Genomic DNA, 20,504 nt, shown 5'->3' with positions numbered 1-20,504 from the left:
GTTTTCCCCTTGCACATTGCAACTAGCCCAGAGAGGACACAGACCTACGCAGTATCCCTTCATCTGACGTGGCACAGAACAAGGAGGTGTAAGCCTAGGAGGCGGCAGGGGGCCATACACCCCGAAGGCGCTGACTGGTCTTTTAAAGACCCCAACATCCGGTGAGTGGTTTCCTGAAGGGGGGCAAGATTGACACATGCTTATAATTGTAATCCTTGTCAATGCACTGTTAAAGAACCATCACAAATCAGCAGCACGTCCAGTATAAATGGACCATTATATTATAAATATTCACTTGCTCTGACTTGTGTACATAGTTTGCCTGGAATTACATACATTTCATAGGAAACCTTAAAGGGCACATGCAGCGAGTAAAATTATTTAAAATAAACATATGACGTAGCTGCAAATGAATAATACATATTAACCTCACCATCTGTTCCTCACGGAAGCTCACCAATTTGTTCTTACAGTGATCCCTTCCAGTTCTGACAATATTTTGTCAGAACTGAAATATACCAGGTGCTGTCACTTATATATCAGTAGCTGTCAGTTACAACTGAATGTGCAAGGTAATGTCCATGTTTCCGTATGGCTCAAGTGGGCAATATTACAGTTTAACAGTGTGCTGACCAGGAAGCGGTTATGGGGTAATGGCCATTTTTAAAATGGAGGATGGAGATTTCCATTAAACACAGTGGACAAGTGGGACGCAGGAGAGGAGAAAGAGATTGAGGAGTAGACTACACAGGAGACAAGTATGCCTGTGTATGGTTATTTTTACTTTTTAGTTTCAGTTTCAGTTCAGGTTCTCTTTAACTGAGAGGGATATGGATGGTTCCTTTTAAAGAAAACCTGTACTGAAAATAAAAGTAAAAATAAGCATACACAAGTCATACTTACCTTCCATGTAGTCTACTCCTCAGTGTCTTTCTCCTGTCCTGCGTCCTATTTGTTCACTGTGATCAAGGGAATTTTCCGTCCTCCATTTTGAAAATAGCCATTACCCATAACAGCTTTCTGGTCAGCACACAGTTAAACTGTAACATCGCCCACTTGAGCCATAGGGAAACATGGACATTACTGGGCACATCAGTTTTCCTCTCAGCTATAACTGACAGCAACTGATATTTTACTGACAGCAACTGATATATTTCAGATCTGACAAAATATTGTCAGAACTGGATGGGATTATTGTCAGAAGAAAATGGTGAGCTTCTGAGAGGAACTGATGGCAAGGTAACTCTGTAATTTTCATTTGAAGTTACCTCATGTGTTTATTTTAAATATTTTTACTCAGTACAGGTTCTCTTTAAACAATACAAATATTGCCTGGCAGCCCTGCCGATCTCTTTGGCTGCAGTAGTGGCTGAATCACACACCTGAAACAAGCATACAGCTAATTCAGTCTGACTTCACTCAGAGCACCTGATCTGCATGCTTGTTGAGGGGCTGTGGCTAAAAGTATTAGAGACACAGGATCGGCAGGAGAATCAGGCAACTGGTATTATTTTAAAAGGAAAACCACATTTCCCTCTCAGTTTCGGTTCCCTTTAAAGAGAACCCGAGGTGGGTTTGAAGAATGTTATCTGCATACAGAGGCTGGATCTGCCTATACAGCCCAGCGTCTGTTGCTATCCCAAACCCCCCTAAGGTCCCCCTGCACTCTGCAATCCCTCATAAATCACAGCCACGCTGCTGACAAACAGCTTGTCAGAGCTGGCTGTGTTTATCTCTATAGTGTCAGTCTGCTGCTCTTCCTGCCTCCTGCAGAACTCCAGTCCCCGCCTGCGTCCCTTCCCTCCCTGCTGATTGGAGGGAAGGGACGGGGGCAGGGACCGGAGCTATGCAGGAGGCGGGGGAGCAGCTGAGACTGACACTACAGATGTAAACACAGCCTGCACAGGGAGGCTGTGATTTATGAGGGATTGCAGAGAGCAGGGGGACCTTAGGGGGATTTGGGATAGCAACAGAGGCTGGGCTGTATAGGCAGAGCCAGCCTCTGTATGCAGATAACATTCTTCAAACCCACCTCGGGTTCTCTTTAACCACCTTGGCGGTAATGACGAGCTCCGCTCGTCCATTACTGCCACGGTGGATTTCTCAGGCCCTGCTGGGCCGATTTTCACAATTTTTTTTAAACACGCAGCTAGCAGCTTGCTAGCTGTGTGTTGGACGCGATCCCCGCCGCTCGCCTCCGATCTGCCGCTCCGCCGCGTAACAGCCCCATCCGAGACCACTGCGCAGCCTGGCCAATCAGTGCCAGGCAGCTCTGAGGGGTGGATCGGGACTCCCTCGTCGGTGACGTCATTACGATCGTCGCCATGGCGACGGGGGAAGCCAAACAATGAATCCCGTTCTGAACGGGATTTCCTGTATGCTCTAATCGCCGGAGGCGATCGGAAGGAGCGGGGGGGATGCCTCTGCTCAGCGGCTATCATGTAGCTAGCGCTAGGCTAGCTACATGATTTAACACAACAAAAAAAAAAAAAGTGCTGCACAGCCACCTTGGCGCAATCAATAGAACGCCAGGGTTGTTAAAGTGCTAGATTTCCAGGTTCGAATCTGTGCCAGGCCACTATCTTCATAGAGTTTGTACATTCTCCCCATTTGTGCATCCATTTTCCTCGCACAATCAAAAATCCCCCTACAGATAAGTTAATTGGCTTCCCATTAACAGTTAGCTTTAGTCTATGGTGAACATATGAATACGGTGGGGGATTGGATTGTGAGCCCCTATGAGGGACAGTAAGGCTGTGTACACATGCTAGATGACACCAAAGTGGCTAATAAACACTGCCTCTGCTGAGAATACAGCGTACAGCAGCCTTGGACACTGCTCACTCAGTGATCAGTCTGGAGGCTGATTGCTGGCCAAGGTCACTGTTTTTCCCACTCACCCCTCCTGCTGGGTAGCACTCCTTGTGGGCTGCTTCGTTAACCCTCCTCCCTCTAGCATAACAGCAGAATGCATCACTAGCCTGAAGGCTAGCAACACATCCGTATAGAGCCGGCCTTGCAATGACACCCAAAGGAACGAGTCCTGATTCCTGCCGGGCAACAAGCCTCATATATGCTTACGAGACTTTAGTGGTATGCCGTTATTCCCTGTAAATCACTGTGGAAAATAGCAGCTCTATGTAAATACAATATAAAGATTCCAGGTTTATTGTGATATGTTCATAGGTATCAATAGTTTACATCCAAAAACCTATTGGATTCATTCATCTTTTGACCTGTAAATTAGGTTTTTTTTTTGCAAATATGCCTACATTTATAATGGAAGGTGCACAGGGCTGCTGCTACGTAGCAACCTAGATGTTTTATGGGGGACATTAAGAGCAAACAATCTCAGTTTATATGGCAATCTGCTCCTAAGGTGCGGTTATTCTTTATAAGTGTCTTGTTGCAGGCATGTGCACACAGATGCGACTGAACAAGCCCTACAAACCTTTCAGCAAGCATCGCAATAGCTAGTGTGACTTGGGAAAGACTTCCAAACACCACAGAAAGATCTGTCCCTAGAGAAGCATGATGGCTGGGAATATTTACTGGGATAACAGAAACAGAAGATGCACTCCCCCCCCCACAAAAAAAATAGCCACAACCTTACTGTTCATCTTCATGCGCAAAATACTTGTATTCAATCAGTAACGGTAAAGAGAGGCGCAGGAAATCCAGGATGTTCCTGTCATCACTATAATGCAGTAAATAAATATGTCTCCGGAACTTGAAGAGTGCGATCATCATTTTCTGAAATGACTCCAGACTCTTGCCATATCATAGCAGACACTTATTATTAAAGGGAAATTCCACTTCTGTTGAGAAATATTTAATGCTGCCGGAATGGGACTGTATATTTTAAAGCGTAACTGTCAAGCATAAAATCAAAAATAAATTCTTTATTTTTATATGGTGAACAAGTAATAGGGCCAGTTCACACTCGCCGCTTGCCCGCAATCGCGATTTACAGGCAAAATCTTGCGATTCAAAGCAATTTGCACTTGTGATTCCTGTTCAATAGAATGAGAATCACAGCGCAATTGTCCCCCGATACGCTACATGTAGCGAGTTTACGATTGATCAAAATCACAAACGCTGCTGTGTGAATGTATCTATAGGAATACATTAGTAGCAACGCTTTGCTGATTGCTGACGAACAGCAAAGCGCTGGAAAAAAAAAAAAAAAAAAAAAAAAAAAAAAAAACGCCCAATGTGAACTAGCCCTTACTTTTCTTCTCCATAAAAGATAATACCCCAGTTTCCCTGGCTCTTACTTGGTACGTACCGCATAAAGGAAGTTGTATTCATGAGATGCATCATGTATGCGCGCGATCCCTGGCTAATCAGTCCCCCAGGTGCCGCCGATCGGCGTTACACGGTCCTGGGGGAGCCAATTTTCCAACGCCCATAGGTAGTGGGCGGTCGGCAAGTGGTTAAAAAGACTCTGAAGCCTCCTTAAAATCATGTTTTTATTTTAAAAACCTCTTAAGCATGTTTGCCCTAACTAAAACGCTGCATGCCCACGGCTGAAAACGAAATTAATCACCCCTAACACCCCTGGCAAAATCCACAACTTTCTTGGTCGTGGATTTTGCTGCCCTAAGGAGGCACAGCTTTACAGCTCTGCCTCCATGCGTGTCAATCTGCGCATATCTCCGCCTCTCCCCCACCCCTCTCAGTGAAAGAAGACAGAGAGGCGGGGAGAGGTGGAGATCCGCCGCAGATGGACGTGTGTAGAGGCACACCTGCAGCCAAAAGCTCTGCCTCTCACGGAAGGAGCCCCGCAATCCGCCCCAGCGAGTTTGGGGTGATTCATTTAGTTTTCAGCAGCGGGGATGCAGCGTTTTAAGTTGGACAAACATGCTTAAGAGCTTTTTACAATAAAAACATTATTTTAACGAGACTTCAGAGTCTATTTAACCTCCTGAGCGTTACGCACGCCGCAGGGTTTGCAGCCGAGAGTCCCCCAGTATAATTTTAAGCGATCGCATACCTGTAATAGCTTCAGCTAGCACTAGGCTAGCTAGTAGTGGTGGCCGGCACCCCCGATTACTTCTGATCCCCCCAATCGCAGCTAAATACATTACCCAGCCTGGATTCAGAGATCAACGCAGCCTCCCCGGACAGCTCAGCTCTTTTCTATGGGGAGGATCAAACATGACGTCGGCGACGTCACGCGCAGACCCGATCCTCCCCATAGAGAGGACCGGAGATGTGCAGGGAGGCTGTGCGATCGCTGGATCCAGGGGGGGTCATGTATTTAGCGGTGATCGGGGGGATCAGAAGTTATCAAGGGGATGCCGGCCACCACTACTAGCTAGCCTAGTGCTAGCTGAAGCTATTACAGGTATGCGATCGTTTAAAATTATACTGGGGGACAGACGGCGGTATGCCCGACACAGTGTCGGGCATACCGCTAAGGAGGTTAAAGGAAACCAGAGACTAAAAAAAATAAGTTTTATACATAGCTGGGGCTTCCTCCAGCCCTATGCACATGGATCGCTCCCACGCCGCCATCCTCAGCCTTCTGTATCGCCGGTACCGGCTCCCGTAACTTCTGCCAGTCTGCGCAAGAGAAGTGAGCCCTCTACGTATCTCTCCGGCTGTGGAGCACCCGGCTAAAAGAGCCTGAGGAGAACACTGAGTTTAATAAGGAAAACTGCATTATCTAGTGATTTTTTAAGATGCCTTAGACAGTTCTGCATAGATTTCTAAAAACCTACCAATATTTTGTCTCATACACACTTAATAAATGTCCCCCACTGTTTGCTGTCAGACACCTGGATTACTGCACGTGCTAAAAATCAGTAACAATGGCTTAAAGGATATCCGAGGTGAATAAGATTGTAAGAACGGGAGGAGCATAAATGTATGGGGAGCAGTGCTCCTGCACACCCCTCCCCCGTTTACCTCTGTCCTCCTCTATTCTCTCCTAAAAGCCAACAGAAGCTGCTTCCGGGTCAGCAGCAGGGCTAGGCCCGGAGGCGCGTCATTGATCATGCTCCCGTCCTGGGAGGGCTCTGTGTATGCTCACTGCGAGTCGACTAGGCCTCTTCTGGGACACATCTGTTCTTCCACCGGTAACTCTTTGACATGTAGGACCAGAACGCAGATCATGGCAACTATGCATGTGTAGCCCAGTCCACACACCCGTCTTGATCGCACTTCTGGCACCAGAAGCGTTCTGTGCATGCGCGGTTCATTCTTTCGTATACACAGAATGCTCCCAGTGAGGAGAGCACAAATAAGACGGGTGAGTGGACTGGGCCACGCATGCGTAGTAGCCTCGACCCGTGTTCAGGTTGTATGTCACGGAGCCACCAGTGGGAGAACGGAGGGGACGTAGAGGACACCAGGGTCCTCACGGACAATGGGGGGTTGGTAGAGGCCCCAGTAAGTAAAACAAATCAGATTGAAGCGGAGTTCAGGTTCCATTTAAACCCAGGTTTGCAGTTTTAGATGTATTTCCAGACCTGAGGATCCTTAGCATTTCCAACATCTTACTATAAATTAAATACAATTTAAGACTGTGGAGATAATCTTGGTCATATAGAATGCCTTGTATACACCATGCAATTTCCCATCAGATAGATGGGTCGAAACTATTATTTTCCACAGGTCCGATCTAATTTCGTTTTCCTGATTGCTTCTATACAAAATCGATTAGAAAAACAGTAGGAAATCAGATGGGACCCATTAGAAATGATCAATTCGACCAGGCTATCTGACAGGAAATTGCATGTTGTATACCAGGCATTAAGTGTTTCTCCTATTGACAGAAGGGTAAAGTACTAGATATTAGACTTTCTACCCATATCTGCAGAGAAGTCACAGCGGTCTACACCAACCACAACATCATCACCCAGAGAGCATTAGCAATGTAACGCCATTGCTCTTAAAAATGACTAACTCTAGAAAAAGAAAAAACTAGCATAGGTAAATGTATCTGAAAATGATGTAAAACAATTTTCTTACCATTGTAGGGTTCAGTAAAGCTCCGTCGATAGTTCCATCAATAGCCTTTTTTCTTAACTCTGATGCGTTTTTGACATTGGTAAATAAAAGTAAAGTCACTTTATATTGAGGAAACAGCTCCAGCTGATGGTTTACATGCATTGTGATTTAATTCTTGACAGTCCCTGTGGAGGTACCATACAAATGTTTAAACAGTTTATCAATTTACATAACAAAACAATTTACATTTAAATGAATTGTAAATATTCTTTAAATGCGTAAATGAAAAATACATTCAAACTTATGCATGATTTAATCCAGACACGATTCTGTCACCAGAGAGTAGGAACTACTAAATGTGCTGCTTTCTGGGTATATATACACAAACTTTCATCGAAATTGCTTAAAGAGAATCTGTATTGTTAAAATCGCACAAAAGTAAACATACCAGTGCGTTAGGGGAAATCTCCTATTACCCTCTGTCACAATTTCGCAGCTCCTCGCCGCATTAAAAGTGGTTAAAAACAGTTTTTAAAAGTTTGTTTATAAACAAACAAAATGGCCACCAAAACAGGAAGTAGGTTGATGTACAGAAAATACATTCATACACAAGCAGGCTGTATACACCCTTCCTTTTGAATCTCAAGAGATCATTTGTGTGTTTCTTTCCCCCTGCAGCTATCTTCCACTGAAGTGTCAGGCTGTTTCTTCCTGCAGAGTGCAGACAGCTCTGCCTGTATGTAATTCCTCAGTATGTGAAAGCCCAGCCAGCTCAGAGGAGGATTTATCCAGCTTGTAAAAGATAATAGAGCAGAGAGAAGCTGCACTAAACTAAATAACACACAGCAGTGTGCAGAGAGGGGCCTGGAGGGGGGAGATGCATCACAGAACCACAACACTGAAGAACTTGGCAGCCTTCTAGACACAGGCTGACAAGTCTGACAAGAGAGAGATAAGTTGATTTATTACAGAGATGGTGATAGTAGAACATGCTGCAGTAAGCCAGAACACATTAGAATAGCTTTTGGAACTTGTAGGATGATAAAAAACAGGATGCAATTTTTGTTACGGAGTCTCTTTAAAGGAACACTATCGCGAAAATCATAACATTTTATATAAATGTAAACACATTCAAATACGAAGTACATTTCTTCCAGAGTAAAAGGAGACAAATTACTTTTCTCCTATGTTGCTGTCACTTACAGTAGGTAATATAAATCTGACAGAACCAACAGGTTTTAGACTAGTCCATCTCTTCATGGGAATTCTCAGGGTTTTCTTTATTTTCGAAAGCACTTTATAAATGTCAGTTGCTCTGTTGAGCCACCACAATAGTGTGCAGCGAGCAGCAGGGCTGTGGAGTCGGAGTCGTGGAGTCGGGCAATTTTGGGTGCCTGGAGTCGGGAAAAAATGCACCGACTCCTAATGAATTTGTAACTGTAATTAAAATAAAAAATATGATAAAATGTTCTATTTCTCAGATAATAGTCATTAAAAATAATGTATATACAGTATACAGTAATAGCTATGCTTAGTCCACAAAAATGAAATAAACCAATCAAAATTAGTTACTTGTGCTGCTTCAATAAAGCAGTCCCCGTATTTTTAAGGTCAGATATACATATCTGATTGTGACTGTATATATGATGTGTACACAGGAATCTCTTATATATACTAAATAACATCTATGCTGTAAGAATAAAGCCTGATGTGTAGCTGTGTCACTAATAGAGATGGTCAACGAGATGGAAATAATTCTGCATTGATGCAGATTTATGCAAATGTATGCATTCCCTTTGCTGATGAAATCAAATAATTTGATATGTTATTAAAATTTGGTTTGGTGACTACAAATTAAAGGGTAACTGAGACGGATGAAAAGTAAAGTTTTATACATACCTGGGGCTTCCTCCAGCCCCCTTCAGGCTAATCAGTGCCTCGCTGTCCTCCACCTTCCGTATCTTCTGCTATGAGTTCCTGGTAATTCAGCCAGTCAGCGCTGTCCGGCCGCATGCCGCTCCCACAGCCAGGAACATTCTGCACCTGCGCAATAGTGCTGCACAGGTGTAGTATGCTCCTGGCGGCGGAGTGTGTGCATGCGCACTACGCCTGACTAGCTCAAGTACCTGGACTCATAGCAGAAGATCCAGGTGGTGGAGGAGGACAACGAGGGACTGATTATCCTGAAGGCGGCTGGAGGAAGCCCCAGGTATGTATAAAACTTTAATTTCATCTGTCTCAGGTTTACTTTGTTGCACAGTAGTACTATACTCTACATATGCACTCCCCACAGAGCTGCAGGGAATCCACTGAGAATGCTGTGCACATTGAACACAGAGGTGTTGTCTGTTTACAATCCCCTTATTCCCCTGCAGAGTACCTGCACATCATTCTTACATGTTCCCACAGTTACATTGCCTAGGGCCTGATAGATGTTCTTTGTTCCAGTTTGTACCTTTTACAAGTACTCTTACCAAGGACTAGTTTTAGTCTAAAGGGAATAAATATAGTAGTCTACATATCCTTCTCACTTCAGTTGTCTTGTAAAATTCCTAAGCGTTGGCAGTTTAGAGTAACGAATTTCATGTTACATACTTTTAATCAACAAAATTTTAATATGCAAATTAGAGGAGTCGGAGTCGTGGAGTCGGTGGAATCCTAAACTGAGGAGTCGGAGTCGGTGGATTTTTGGACCGACTCCACAGCCCTGGCGAGCAGGGAGGCTGGCCAGCATCTTTGTATAGATCCTTTTCAGAGACTGTCTTTATAAGGACTAAAGGCCATGCTGAGAATCCCCTATGAAGAGATGGACTAGCCTAAAACCTGTCGGTTCTGTCAGATTTCTACTACCTACTGTATTAGTGACAGCATAGAAGAAAAGCAATTTATAGCTCATTTTACTCTTGGAGAAATGTACTTCTTATCTGTAGGTGTTAACATGTATTTTACATTTTTTCGCAGTAGTGGTCCTTTCAAAGTCACTTTGATCAAAAAGTCAAATTTCATTTGTAGGTGGAATATAATGCACTAAGGCTTTGATGAGTTTTCACACCTCATCAATAAAATACCTTTTTAACTACCTGCCAGCAAGAACATACTCAAAATAATTTTGGTAGTACTTTTTCACCTACTTTTTGCTACTTTCTCAATTGCAAAGTGTTCAAATGTTATTTTTAACAGAAGATGAAAAGTTGTTTCCTAGAAGAAAAAGTTAACTGTATAAGGGACTAAGGGCCTGATGCACTAACCATAGTAATATTGTTGTTGTTACTAACGCATGTTACGGTAGCAACACTCATGTTTCTAGACTACCGCGGGTCACTGTGCTCAGCATGCGCCTTGCGAGATGCGATGCCGGCACAGCTGTCAAGCGTCTCGAAACCAAATCCCTCTAGCCACGCTATGCACGGTTATGGGATTCATACAAGTTACGGGAGATTATGCTGCAGACCGTCAGATTTTTCCCCACCCACGAATTTGGGTGCTCTACGTTAACTGCTTTAGTCTGCTAAATTTCATCTGAATTCATGGGCGGGGAATCGGCCCGTTTTTGCACAAGTGGAAACCTATCCTAATATTGTAACTCGCGGTACCCTGCTGGCAGTAGTATTGGTAATATTTCAGTGCACTGTCTCTGCACGCAATATTACCACTAGATAGTGAATCAGGCCTCAATTCTCCAGATCACTACTTTTATATTTTGGGCACCAAAAGGAGGTGTGTTGCAGATTGTGACTTCCCTAGCAGCTGTGCCTGTTTTTGGTACATTGACGCGATTCCTGCTGCAGTATCCAATTTATTCAATGAAGAATAGAATGTGTCACTTCCAGGGTAGATAAGTATGTCTGAAAACTGACAAACAGAGCTTTTACCACTACATTCTGAAACCCACCAAACACATCAGATTAGCATTAGATTAGGTAAAGCTTTAGTTTTTGATGGATATTGATCATTCTTCTGGTTACCACTGTGCACCGCCTTATAACAGTCCCCACACCCCAAACAACCTCCGTAATCTTCACCATGTGTGGCGTGTCCCTACTTGAACGGGAGACAAGTATGGTGTGCCCGACTATCGTTAAACTGAGGCCTTAATGCGCGTGGTATAGGGACTGAACGCCTTTAAGACAATGGTACCACCAGTTCCCACAAAGCTATGATTCAGGCAAGTACAGATGTCAGATCACAACTGTAAACAATCTTGTAGTCAGAAAGCCAGAGGTCATACACATAAAATCAGACAGGTACAGGGATTAGACAGAAGAGTGGTCAAACAGGCAAGAGTTGGTCCAGGCAGCAGGCAATACAATGGTCAATAAACAGGTACAGGTTCAGGCAAGGATTCAGACACAGAGTAAGCTATAGCAAGGAATGCCCAGCAGCTAGCTCTATCGGCTTAATGCTATTACAGGCAATTAAATGTGCCAACTAGACTTTTATACTGCACTTGCACCAATCAGGAGATCTCCCAACAGTGGCCAGCCAATGAACACAGAGCCTGCTTCTAGTGATGAGCGAGTCAATATAGCAAGTGCCCCCGTCGCCCAGCAACCCCAGATGGAGTATGTCTGCATGAACCTACTGGAGCTGCATGGACGCAAAATGCACGTGGAGGATTGTGCACCCGTCCACACCGAGCCTCGGAGGCCACTGATGCGTCACTGCAGCCAGGCGGAGGTTACAGTCCTGGGCAAAAGTTTTGAGACTGTCAAAAATATTAGTTTTCACAAAGTTTTCTGCTAAACTGCTTTTAGATATTTGTTTCAATTGTTTATGTGATGTACTGAAATATAATTATAAACACTTCATACGTTTCAAAGACTTTTATCGACAATTACATGAAATTTATGCAAAGAGTCAGTATTTGCAGTGTTGGCCCTTCTTTTTCAGGACCTCAATCAATCAACTTCTGGGCCAAATCCTGACTGATAGCAACCCATTCTTTGATAATCACTTCTCAGCATTAGTTGGTTTTTGTTTGTCCACCCGCCTTTTGGAGGAATGACCACAAGTTCTCAATGGGATTAAGATCTGGGGAGTTTCCAGGCCATGGACCCAAAATGTCAATGTTTTGGTCCCCGAGCCACTTAGTTATCACTTTTGCCTTATGATACGAAGCTCCATTGTGCTGGAAAATGCATTGTTCTTCACCAAACTGTTGTTGGATTGTTGGAAGAAGTTGCTGTTGGAGGGTGTTTTGGTACCATTCTTTATTCATGGCTGTGTTTTTTAGCAAAATTGTGAGTGAGCCCATTCCCTTGGATTAGAAGCAACCCCACACATGAATGGTCTCAGGATGCTTTACTGTTAGCAAGACACAGGACTATACACAGCCCATACACTCAGCCGATTTTCTGGCCGACCGATCGATCCCGATCGATCGATTGCAAATCGGTTGGCCGATCGACGGCCGATTTCGATCGATTTCGATGGATTTCCATCGAACTTGCAGGGTGGAAAATTTAGGTCGATCTGATGAGATTGCTTATCAGTTTGCATTGGCCTTAATGGAAATCTGATGGCAAAAAAATGCCATCAGATCGAATTTCAATAGATTTCAAACTGAAATCTATTGGAATTCTATCCTGGTAAAAAATGTTCTAAAAACGCATCAGATAGATCATCAGATGCATTTCTTATCTATCTGCTGCCAATCTGACGAGTGTATGGGCACCTTAAAGTAAACCTCCAGACTAAAAATTGACTCAGCAGCACTGGAAAGGCTTGGTGTTTCTTTAACAGTTTCACAGCATCAGAACCTTTTTTCTCTTATACAAGCCTCATTTTTAGCTGCACAGAAGAAAACTGCCCGGGCATTTTTCCCCTATGGCTGTGCAAAGCATGATGGGATTTCTGATGATGTTGTTCTTGTTCTGCTGTTTTGGTGCAATTTTTTTATTTTACATTTTGAATTTGACATTTGAAGCCTAGAGTGCGCAGCTGGGAGGGGTGCTCAGGACACAGGACAGTTGGAACTGTGTCTCCGGCTCCTTGTCACCTCCTTTCAACCAAAAAGATGGCTGCCCCCATGACAAAGATGGCAGCCCCCATGAATCACAAACATTTGCCTGTTCTTTTAAAACTGGGTGGGTAAGAGATTATATTACCTATCTATTCTAATTAACATAACTAGTGTAACTTTATGACAATATGTTTGTTTAGGCTGAAGTTCCCCTTTAATAATGGAAGCGCTCACCTTTTCTTCTGACAAGCCTTTTTCCAGATGCACCAAACAATCGGAAAGGGGCTTCATCTGAGAATATGACTTTACCCTAGTCCTCAGCAGTCCATTACCCATACTTTCTGCAGAAGATCAATCTGTCCCTGATGTTTTTTGGGGAGAGAAGTGGCTTCTTTGCTGCCCTTCTTGACACCAGGCCATCTTCCAAAAGTTCTTCGCCTCACTGTGCGTGCAGATGCGCTCACACCTGCCTGCTGCCATTCCTGAGCAACCTCTGCACTGGTTGCACTCCGATCCCACAGCTGAATCCTCTTTAGGAGACAGTCCTGGAGCTTGCTGGGCTTTCTTGGACGCCCTGAAGCCTTCTTAACAATAATTGAACCTCTTTTCTTGAAGTTCTTGATGATCCTATAAATTGTTGATTTAGGTGCAATCTTAGTAGCCACAATATCCTTACCTGCAAAGCCATTTTGATGCCACGCAATGATGGCTGCATGCGTTTCTTTGCTGGTCACCATAGCTAACAATGAAAGATCAATGATTTCAAGCATCGCCCTCCTTTTAACATGCCAAGTCTGCCATTCTAAGGGTGCATACACACATCAGACCATAGTCTTTGGAAAATGAAAGATCCCAGACCAATTTTACCCCCTTCCATGTAGTATGAGAGCCATACCTACACAGTCTATTCTATGGAGCTGAACTCCCTATCAGACAGAAATCTTTGCAAGATGCTGCACACAAAGATGCTGTACACATTTAAAAGATCAGTATATGCAAAAGATCTGCTCCTGCAAAAGATCCGTTCCTCCAAAATGCATTCATAGTCTATGATATCTGCAGATCCTCATACACACCTTGTTTAACAGACATTCATCTGCAGATCTGAAGATCCATCCTGGTGGATCTGATCCGCAGATGAATGTCTGTTAAACAAGGTGTGTATGAGGATATGCAGATATAGACTATGAATGCATTTTGCAGGAACGGATCTTTTGCAGGAACAGATCTTTTGCATGTGCACAGCATCTTTGTGTACAACATCTTGCAAAGATTTCTATCTGATGGGGAGTTCAGCTCAATAGAATAGACTGTGTAGGTATGGCTCTCAAACTACAATCAAAATCATGACAGCACCATTTACCATGGCAGCAGACATCTGATGAAATGTCATTCTAACTCTGCATTGCTATATAATCCCTACCTATGTACCCTAAACCCCCTTTCAGATGAAGAGAGTAAAAGCAGCGCAGGAGATTTCGGCGTAGCCATAGGCCATAATAGGAATTATGTCCAAAGTGGTGCTCAGACAGCAATTTGGGCACCGTGAAAAGACGGAGCCCAAATTACTGCAAAAACAGCGTAATTCAGCCACCAGCTATAGCTGGCAGACTAATTTTGTCTTTCCCCCTGGGTCCATGGCCACCTGGAGGAGGAATAGTCATTAATGCCACCAGGAATTTAGCAGGAGCAGGGTGAGACATTTTTGCGGCCTCAACCTGCGCCAAAATTTCCTGATGGATTAATTTTAGGTACGCCTAGCAGCTGCCCAATTATGTTCTTGTAGAGCACAATGCCTCATCATGTTTCAGGGACACACTGCCTAATTATGTTTGGCACACTTTGCCTAATTATATGCTGTTTTGGGGGAATACACTGCTTAATTAAGTTGTTTTCTGAGATATGCTGCCTGTGCATGTTGTTTAAGGTGACACGACGCCTAATTATGTTGATACATTATACTTAGAGCGAACCTTGATTTATGGTTACACCACTGCTAGGATCACAAACATTATTTGCCCACGCTCACAAGCTATCATGACCATGGCCATTTTTTGCCAAACAAATCTGGTGCGCAGATCTTTTGGTATCCTAGCAACACGTTCGCAGCAGCATTTATTTGATCCATTTCAATCTGCATAAATTGGCACAAAATTAGTATAAAATTAGCATTAGCTTGATATCAGCATCCCTTGTAAGAACCTCTGACAGTGATCAGATGTCTCCCTAAACGGGCCCACTAATGGTATAATCTTGATTGTACAAGCTTACCACTTCTATGTAATATGAGGGACTTCTTATAGTTTCCTTGCAGCAAACCGTACTCACTACACATGACGCGTCATGTAGTCACATGACGTGGAAGAAGACGGAAGCCTGAAACCCTCTCTACTGCTGGCTTCAGGAATCGGTATGAGGCCTTGTTCACATTATAAATCTCCAGCGCTATCCCAAGCTTTTTTTTTTTTATTTAGTTTTTTTCAAAGTGTTTTTCCTACGCTTTGAGCTTAGAAACGCACTTTTCTAAGAGCTTTTGCTAAGCGATTGAGATTATCACTTCCTGATGTTAGTCAGGAAGTAAACTCATTGACCCAGAAAATAATAAATACAATGTATTTATTCTTAAAAGCGCTCAGGAAAATCGCTACACAAAGCTCTTTTTCAAGCATTTTGTGCTTTTCCTATACCTTCCATTATAGGAAAAGCGCTTAGAAAATGGTACATGTAGCGCGTTCGCAATTTGCTGAAAATCAAATCGCTCATATGTGAACACTAATAGGAAATCACTGCACAAGCTCTACTCTGCACTCCGGTCTCGCTAAACTGCCCCACTGATAACATCCGGATAAACAAAAAATGTTTCAAAAAGGGTACCCGCAACGAGTTAAGATTGCAACACAGACGAAAAGTCGCATTACGTGGCAGTGTTGCAACCATACAGTACACTGAGGCTACTTACACACCAGGACGTTGCGTTTAGGGGACGTTATAGGGCACATAACGTGCCCCTAACGCAACGCCTGGTGGTGTTGGAGCAGGACGCTACCAAGAGCCGCCTTACAAGCAGCTCTTGGTGCGTCTGCTCTGTCGGAGGCGCTGCGGAGACCACGTGAGCGGAGCTCTCCGCATCACGTGGTCCCGCCAGCCAATCAGCGGCCGCTCCAAAGAGTAAACACTGCAAGTGCAGTGAATGCCAAGTAGCCATGTGCCTGGCTACGTAGCGGCCTCTCCTCACCCCTAAAATAAAAAAAAAACACCCGTACTGAGCATGTGCAAACAGTCTAACGCGGCTTAGCCGCGTATAAAGTACTGCATGCAGTACGTTGTCTTGACGTAAAGCGTTACTGTGTAACGCAACGTGGGCACTGTGAACAGCCCATTGATTTTTCATTGCTGTGCGGTGGGGGTACGTTACAGGCTGCTCTAACGTGCGCCTGTAACGTCCCACTGTGAAAGCAGCCTGAAAGTATGCCTCACTGCAACTGTAAACGTGCATGATGCACTGTAAATGCACTGATTGCTATGCATTACCACAACGGAACATGCCACATTGCAATCAATGCAATAGCCCCATAGGAATATCATGCACTGCAGTGTAATGTGATGATATTGTCCTTTGCAATGAGATGAACATAGTGTGAAAGCACCCTTAGGCTAGAAACCCACTAGGAGAGCTTTTCTGAGCACTTTGTGATTTGAAAAGCTCTAGCTAATGTAATGCTATGAGTGTGATCCCACTTGAGTGATGCGATTTTATAAAAATCCCCCATAACATTGCATTACCAAGAGCTTTTTCAAATCACTCATGCTTACAAAGCGCTACCAGTGGGCTTCTGGCCTTAGGCTAGGTTCACAGTGGTCAGTTGCATAACATGCGTTAAAATGTATGTGAACTGCAATGGAGACTGGACATAGACTTTAATAAAAAGCCTGCATGCAGCAAATTAGAATAACGTGATCCGTTACAACGCAGTACTGTAAAAAGGCCCATAGAATTGTATGGCCAGTGAGTTCTGCAACGTAACAGAGCACTGTGAACTAGTCCTTAGGGTATTTTCACATTGCATCCATTACAGTGCAAGTATATTGCAATAGTGCATTCACATCTGCAAATTAATGGTGCGGTGCAGCAAATTCCACCAAAATGACGAACAGTATGCTGTACGTTATCTGATAACATGCACTATTAGGATGCTTTCACACGCATGTTGCGTTGTAATACAATCTCATGCCACAGTGCCGAAAAAGAGCGCTCTTTGAATGTGAGATGCGACTATATGGTGGAGCATACAGGATAACATAAGCATACTTCATTGACACTGTGAGGGCTTGTTCACATTAGGAGCAGTTTCATTTTTATTTTAACGCTGACAAAAGCGCTTGTGTAATGTTAGCTTATGTGAATGTTCTCACATAAGCGATGAGCTTTCTATCCAAGTGCAAACACGGCTCCTGCACCATTTTCAGAGCATCTGCAATTCAAAGGGATAGGGCAATCGCTAAGTGCTTTGAAAAGTGATTTCCCGAGCGCTTTTAATCATTTGCGGGGCAAAGAGTTCACTTCCTGACTTACGTCAGGAAGTGAAAAAAAATAAAAAACACTACACAAAAGAAAAAGTGCCTTTCTAAGAGCAAATCGCTCTGAAAGCGCTTCGAAAAGCTCTAACAAAATCGCTCAGCACTTGTGATTTATAATGTGAACAATGCATGTGTGCCTTGGTTAACGCATAGCATACTGTGCATTACTCCATTGGAACAATTTCATTCAGTGTAAATAGAAATATCAATGCACTGCATTGCTATATTGTCCATTGTGATAGAGCCCAACGGACACAGTGTAACAGGTGCTGCAGTGTAGTAGCATACTTTTATTAGTGTTGGGCGAACAGTGTTCGCCACTGTTCGGGTTCTGCAGAACATCACCCTGTTCGGGTGATGTTCGAGTTCGGCCGAACATCTGATGGTGTTCGGCCAAACTGTTCGGCCATATGGCCGAACTAAGAGCGCATGGCCGAACGTTCCCCGAACGTTCGGCTAGCGCTGTGATTGGCCGAACAGGTCACGTGTAGTGTTGGGCGAACATCTAGATGTTCGGGTTCGGGCCGAACATGGTCGCGATGTTCGGGTGTTCGAGCCGAACTCCGAACATAATGGAAGTCAATGGGGACCCGAACTTTCGTGCTTTGTAAAGCCTCCTTACATGCTACATACCCCAAATTTACAGGGTATGTGCACCTTGGGAGTGGGTACAAGAGGAAAAATTTTTTTAGCAAAAAGAGCTTATAGTTTTTGAGAAAATCGATTTTAAAGTTTCAAAGGGAAAACTGTCTTTTAAATGCGGGAAATGTCTGGTTTTCTTTGCACAGGTAACATGCATTTTGCCGCCATGCAGTCATAAATGTAATACAGATAAGAGGTTCCAGGAAAAGGGACCGGTAACGCTAACCCAGCAGCAGCACACGTGATGGAACAGGAGGAGGGCGGCGCAGGAGGAGAAGGCCACGCTTTGAGACACAACAACCCAGGCCTTGCATGAGGACAAGAAGCGTGCGGATAGCAATTTGCATTTTGTCGCCATGCAGTCATAAATGTAATACAGATGAGAGGTTCAATAAACAATAAACAGTAATTGGTGTTGTCCAGAATGCGCACAATGCGTGGGTCGCGTTCAATGCAGTCCTAGGCCGAAGAGGTCATAGCCTAGGGTCACAAAAACCTGTTTATTTGGGCAATTTCAATGGTGGCGAGTCTGACGTACATAAATCGCAGCAATGGCCGTTAGCAACGTCTGAATCTCACGAAATGTCTCATGCAGGTAGAAGATATATTGTTAGACTTGGGCTCCAAAGATGGGTTCCCTACATCTCTGCAAACCAGAGTTACAGGGCTCCAAATTTGGTAAAATCCCCCATAGGCTTTCATTGGGCCTCCTATTTACAGTTCCAAAATCTCACATCTTTTCAAAGGGCAATTGCTCAGCAGTGGCAAATTTTCTAGCATTGTAGGGACCCTTAGGGGGAACATGACTGGTGAGTTTCGGGCCCCTAGGCCAAAGAGGTCATAGCCTAGGGTCACAAAAACCTGTTTATTTGGGCAATTTCAATGGTAGTTATGCTGACGTACATAAATCTCAGCCATGGCCGTTAGCAACGTCTGAATTTCACGAAATGTCTCATGCAGGTAGAAGACATATTGTTAGACTTGGATTCCAAAGATGGGGTCCCTACATCTCTGCAAACCAGAGTTACAGGAGTCCAAAATTGGTAAAATCCCCCATAGGCTTTCATTGCCTCCCTATTTCACTTTCCAAAATCTCACATCTTTTCAAAGGGCAATTGCTCAGCAGTGGCAAATTTTTCCTCTTGTACCAACTCCCAAGGTGCACATACCCTGTAAATTTGGGGTATGTAGCATGTAAGGAGGCTTTACAAAGCACGAAAGTTCGGGTCCCCATTGACTTCCATTATGTTCGGAGTTCGGCTCGAACACCCGAACATCGCGGCCATGTTCGGCCCGAACCCGAACATCTAGATGTTCGCCCAACACTAACTTTTATGTACTGTATGCTGTACATCACACGTTTAATGCGCAATACAATTTTTTGACAACTGTTGCAAATGTTTTTCAGGATGAAAAATCTGCACGTTGCGTGCATAACATGTAAGTAGCCTATGTTCCACATCATAATCCATGTCTTTCCATTGTCCAGCTGTCCCACTTTGTTATAATCCTTTGGGGCGGTTTTAAAATATTGATTGAATACCACCCCCACCACACTTATGCCACTAAACATAAGGATGCAGTGGCATAAGCCTATTGGAATCTCCTGGGGGGAAAAAAATTGTATATATATATATATATATACATACACATATATATACAGCGGTTTTAGCATCCCCCACTCACCCAATCTTTAATCTTTACCGTATACAGGCAAAAGCTGAATGATCCAGAGAAGCATTAGCTTGGCAGCAATCTGGTCATCTGAACAGCAGAAATCTCAGTAATCCCGCCTGCCCACCTGCTACTCAACATACTCAGCAGTATGCTGATCAGCAGCAGAACACACGAGGTCAGCGGTCAGTGCATCTCCAGCTCGGTCCCCCGACTGCTAAACGCCTCGGCAGCTTGCCTGCTGCTAGCTGGGGGTCAGGTCTTCATACGCCGTCTCTGTTTCCGCCCGGTACTCGCTGCTTGGTGCACACTGCACACTTCCTGGAGTTCAAGGAAAGGCGGCGAGAGCGCAGTGTGTATGTCATATACACAGCTGTGCGATTATCACATGTACTATTGAGTGACGCTGCAGCCGTGGCTGTCCGGAGACCATCATCTGCGATATACACTGCAGTGCCTGAAGATTAGAGGTGAGGGCTGCCATTCCTCCATAGCCATAATAGCAATACACTGCAAGCTAAGGGCAGCTGTCACACAGCAGCACACTCTCCAGTGCCCCTTGTATAATGCCACCCGCCTAGCGTCATTTCATGCTAAGGTTACAGTGCTGCTCTACATTGCACTTGTATCTGCAGTTCACTAGTTGACAGCTTCTGGTTTACTGGATAAATTAAAGTATGTGCTTTATTTT

General features: G+C 44.1%; 2 protein-coding genes and 1 long non-coding RNA gene across 5 annotated transcripts in view; 2 read left to right on the top strand and 1 right to left on the bottom strand.

The window, feature by feature from the left end:
• TPRKB (TP53RK binding protein) overlaps positions 1 to 20,113 on the bottom strand; it is a 32,885-nt gene extending 12,772 nt beyond the window's left edge. The window contains exons 1-2 of one of the 3 annotated variants that reach the window (XM_068276310.1): positions 19,826 to 20,113; positions 6,979 to 7,142 (exon numbers count right to left, since the gene is read on the bottom strand). In XM_068276310.1, coding sequence (XP_068132411.1) covers positions 6,979 to 7,119 — 141 coding nt within the window. In that variant the 5' untranslated portion in view covers positions 7,120 to 7,142; positions 19,826 to 20,113. The remainder of the gene's footprint in view (positions 1 to 6,978; positions 7,143 to 19,825) is intronic. The other 2 variants (XM_068276309.1, XM_068276311.1) reach the window with 2 other exon arrangements.
• LOC137563624 (uncharacterized) lies at positions 1,153 to 3,735 on the top strand. Its single transcript, XR_011030392.1, has 2 exons — positions 1,153 to 1,239; positions 3,413 to 3,735. It is a non-coding gene; the product is annotated as an uncharacterized lncRNA (long non-coding RNA).
• Positions 19,995 to 20,504, top strand: part of ALG10 (ALG10 alpha-1,2-glucosyltransferase) — a 35,940-nt gene continuing 35,430 nt past the window's right edge. Inside the window, exon 1 of the mRNA XM_068276308.1 lies at positions 19,995 to 20,283. The gene's annotated coding sequence lies outside the window, so the exon portion shown is untranslated. The remainder of the gene's footprint in view (positions 20,284 to 20,504) is intronic.

The sequence above is a fragment of the Hyperolius riggenbachi genome, chromosome 3 (genome assembly GCF_040937935.1).
Source record: "Hyperolius riggenbachi isolate aHypRig1 chromosome 3, aHypRig1.pri, whole genome shotgun sequence".
Lineage (NCBI taxonomy): Eukaryota > Metazoa > Chordata > Amphibia > Anura > Hyperoliidae > Hyperolius > Hyperolius riggenbachi.
Note: the sequence above shows the minus strand (reverse complement) of the source record. Positions and strands in the feature narration are given on the sequence as shown.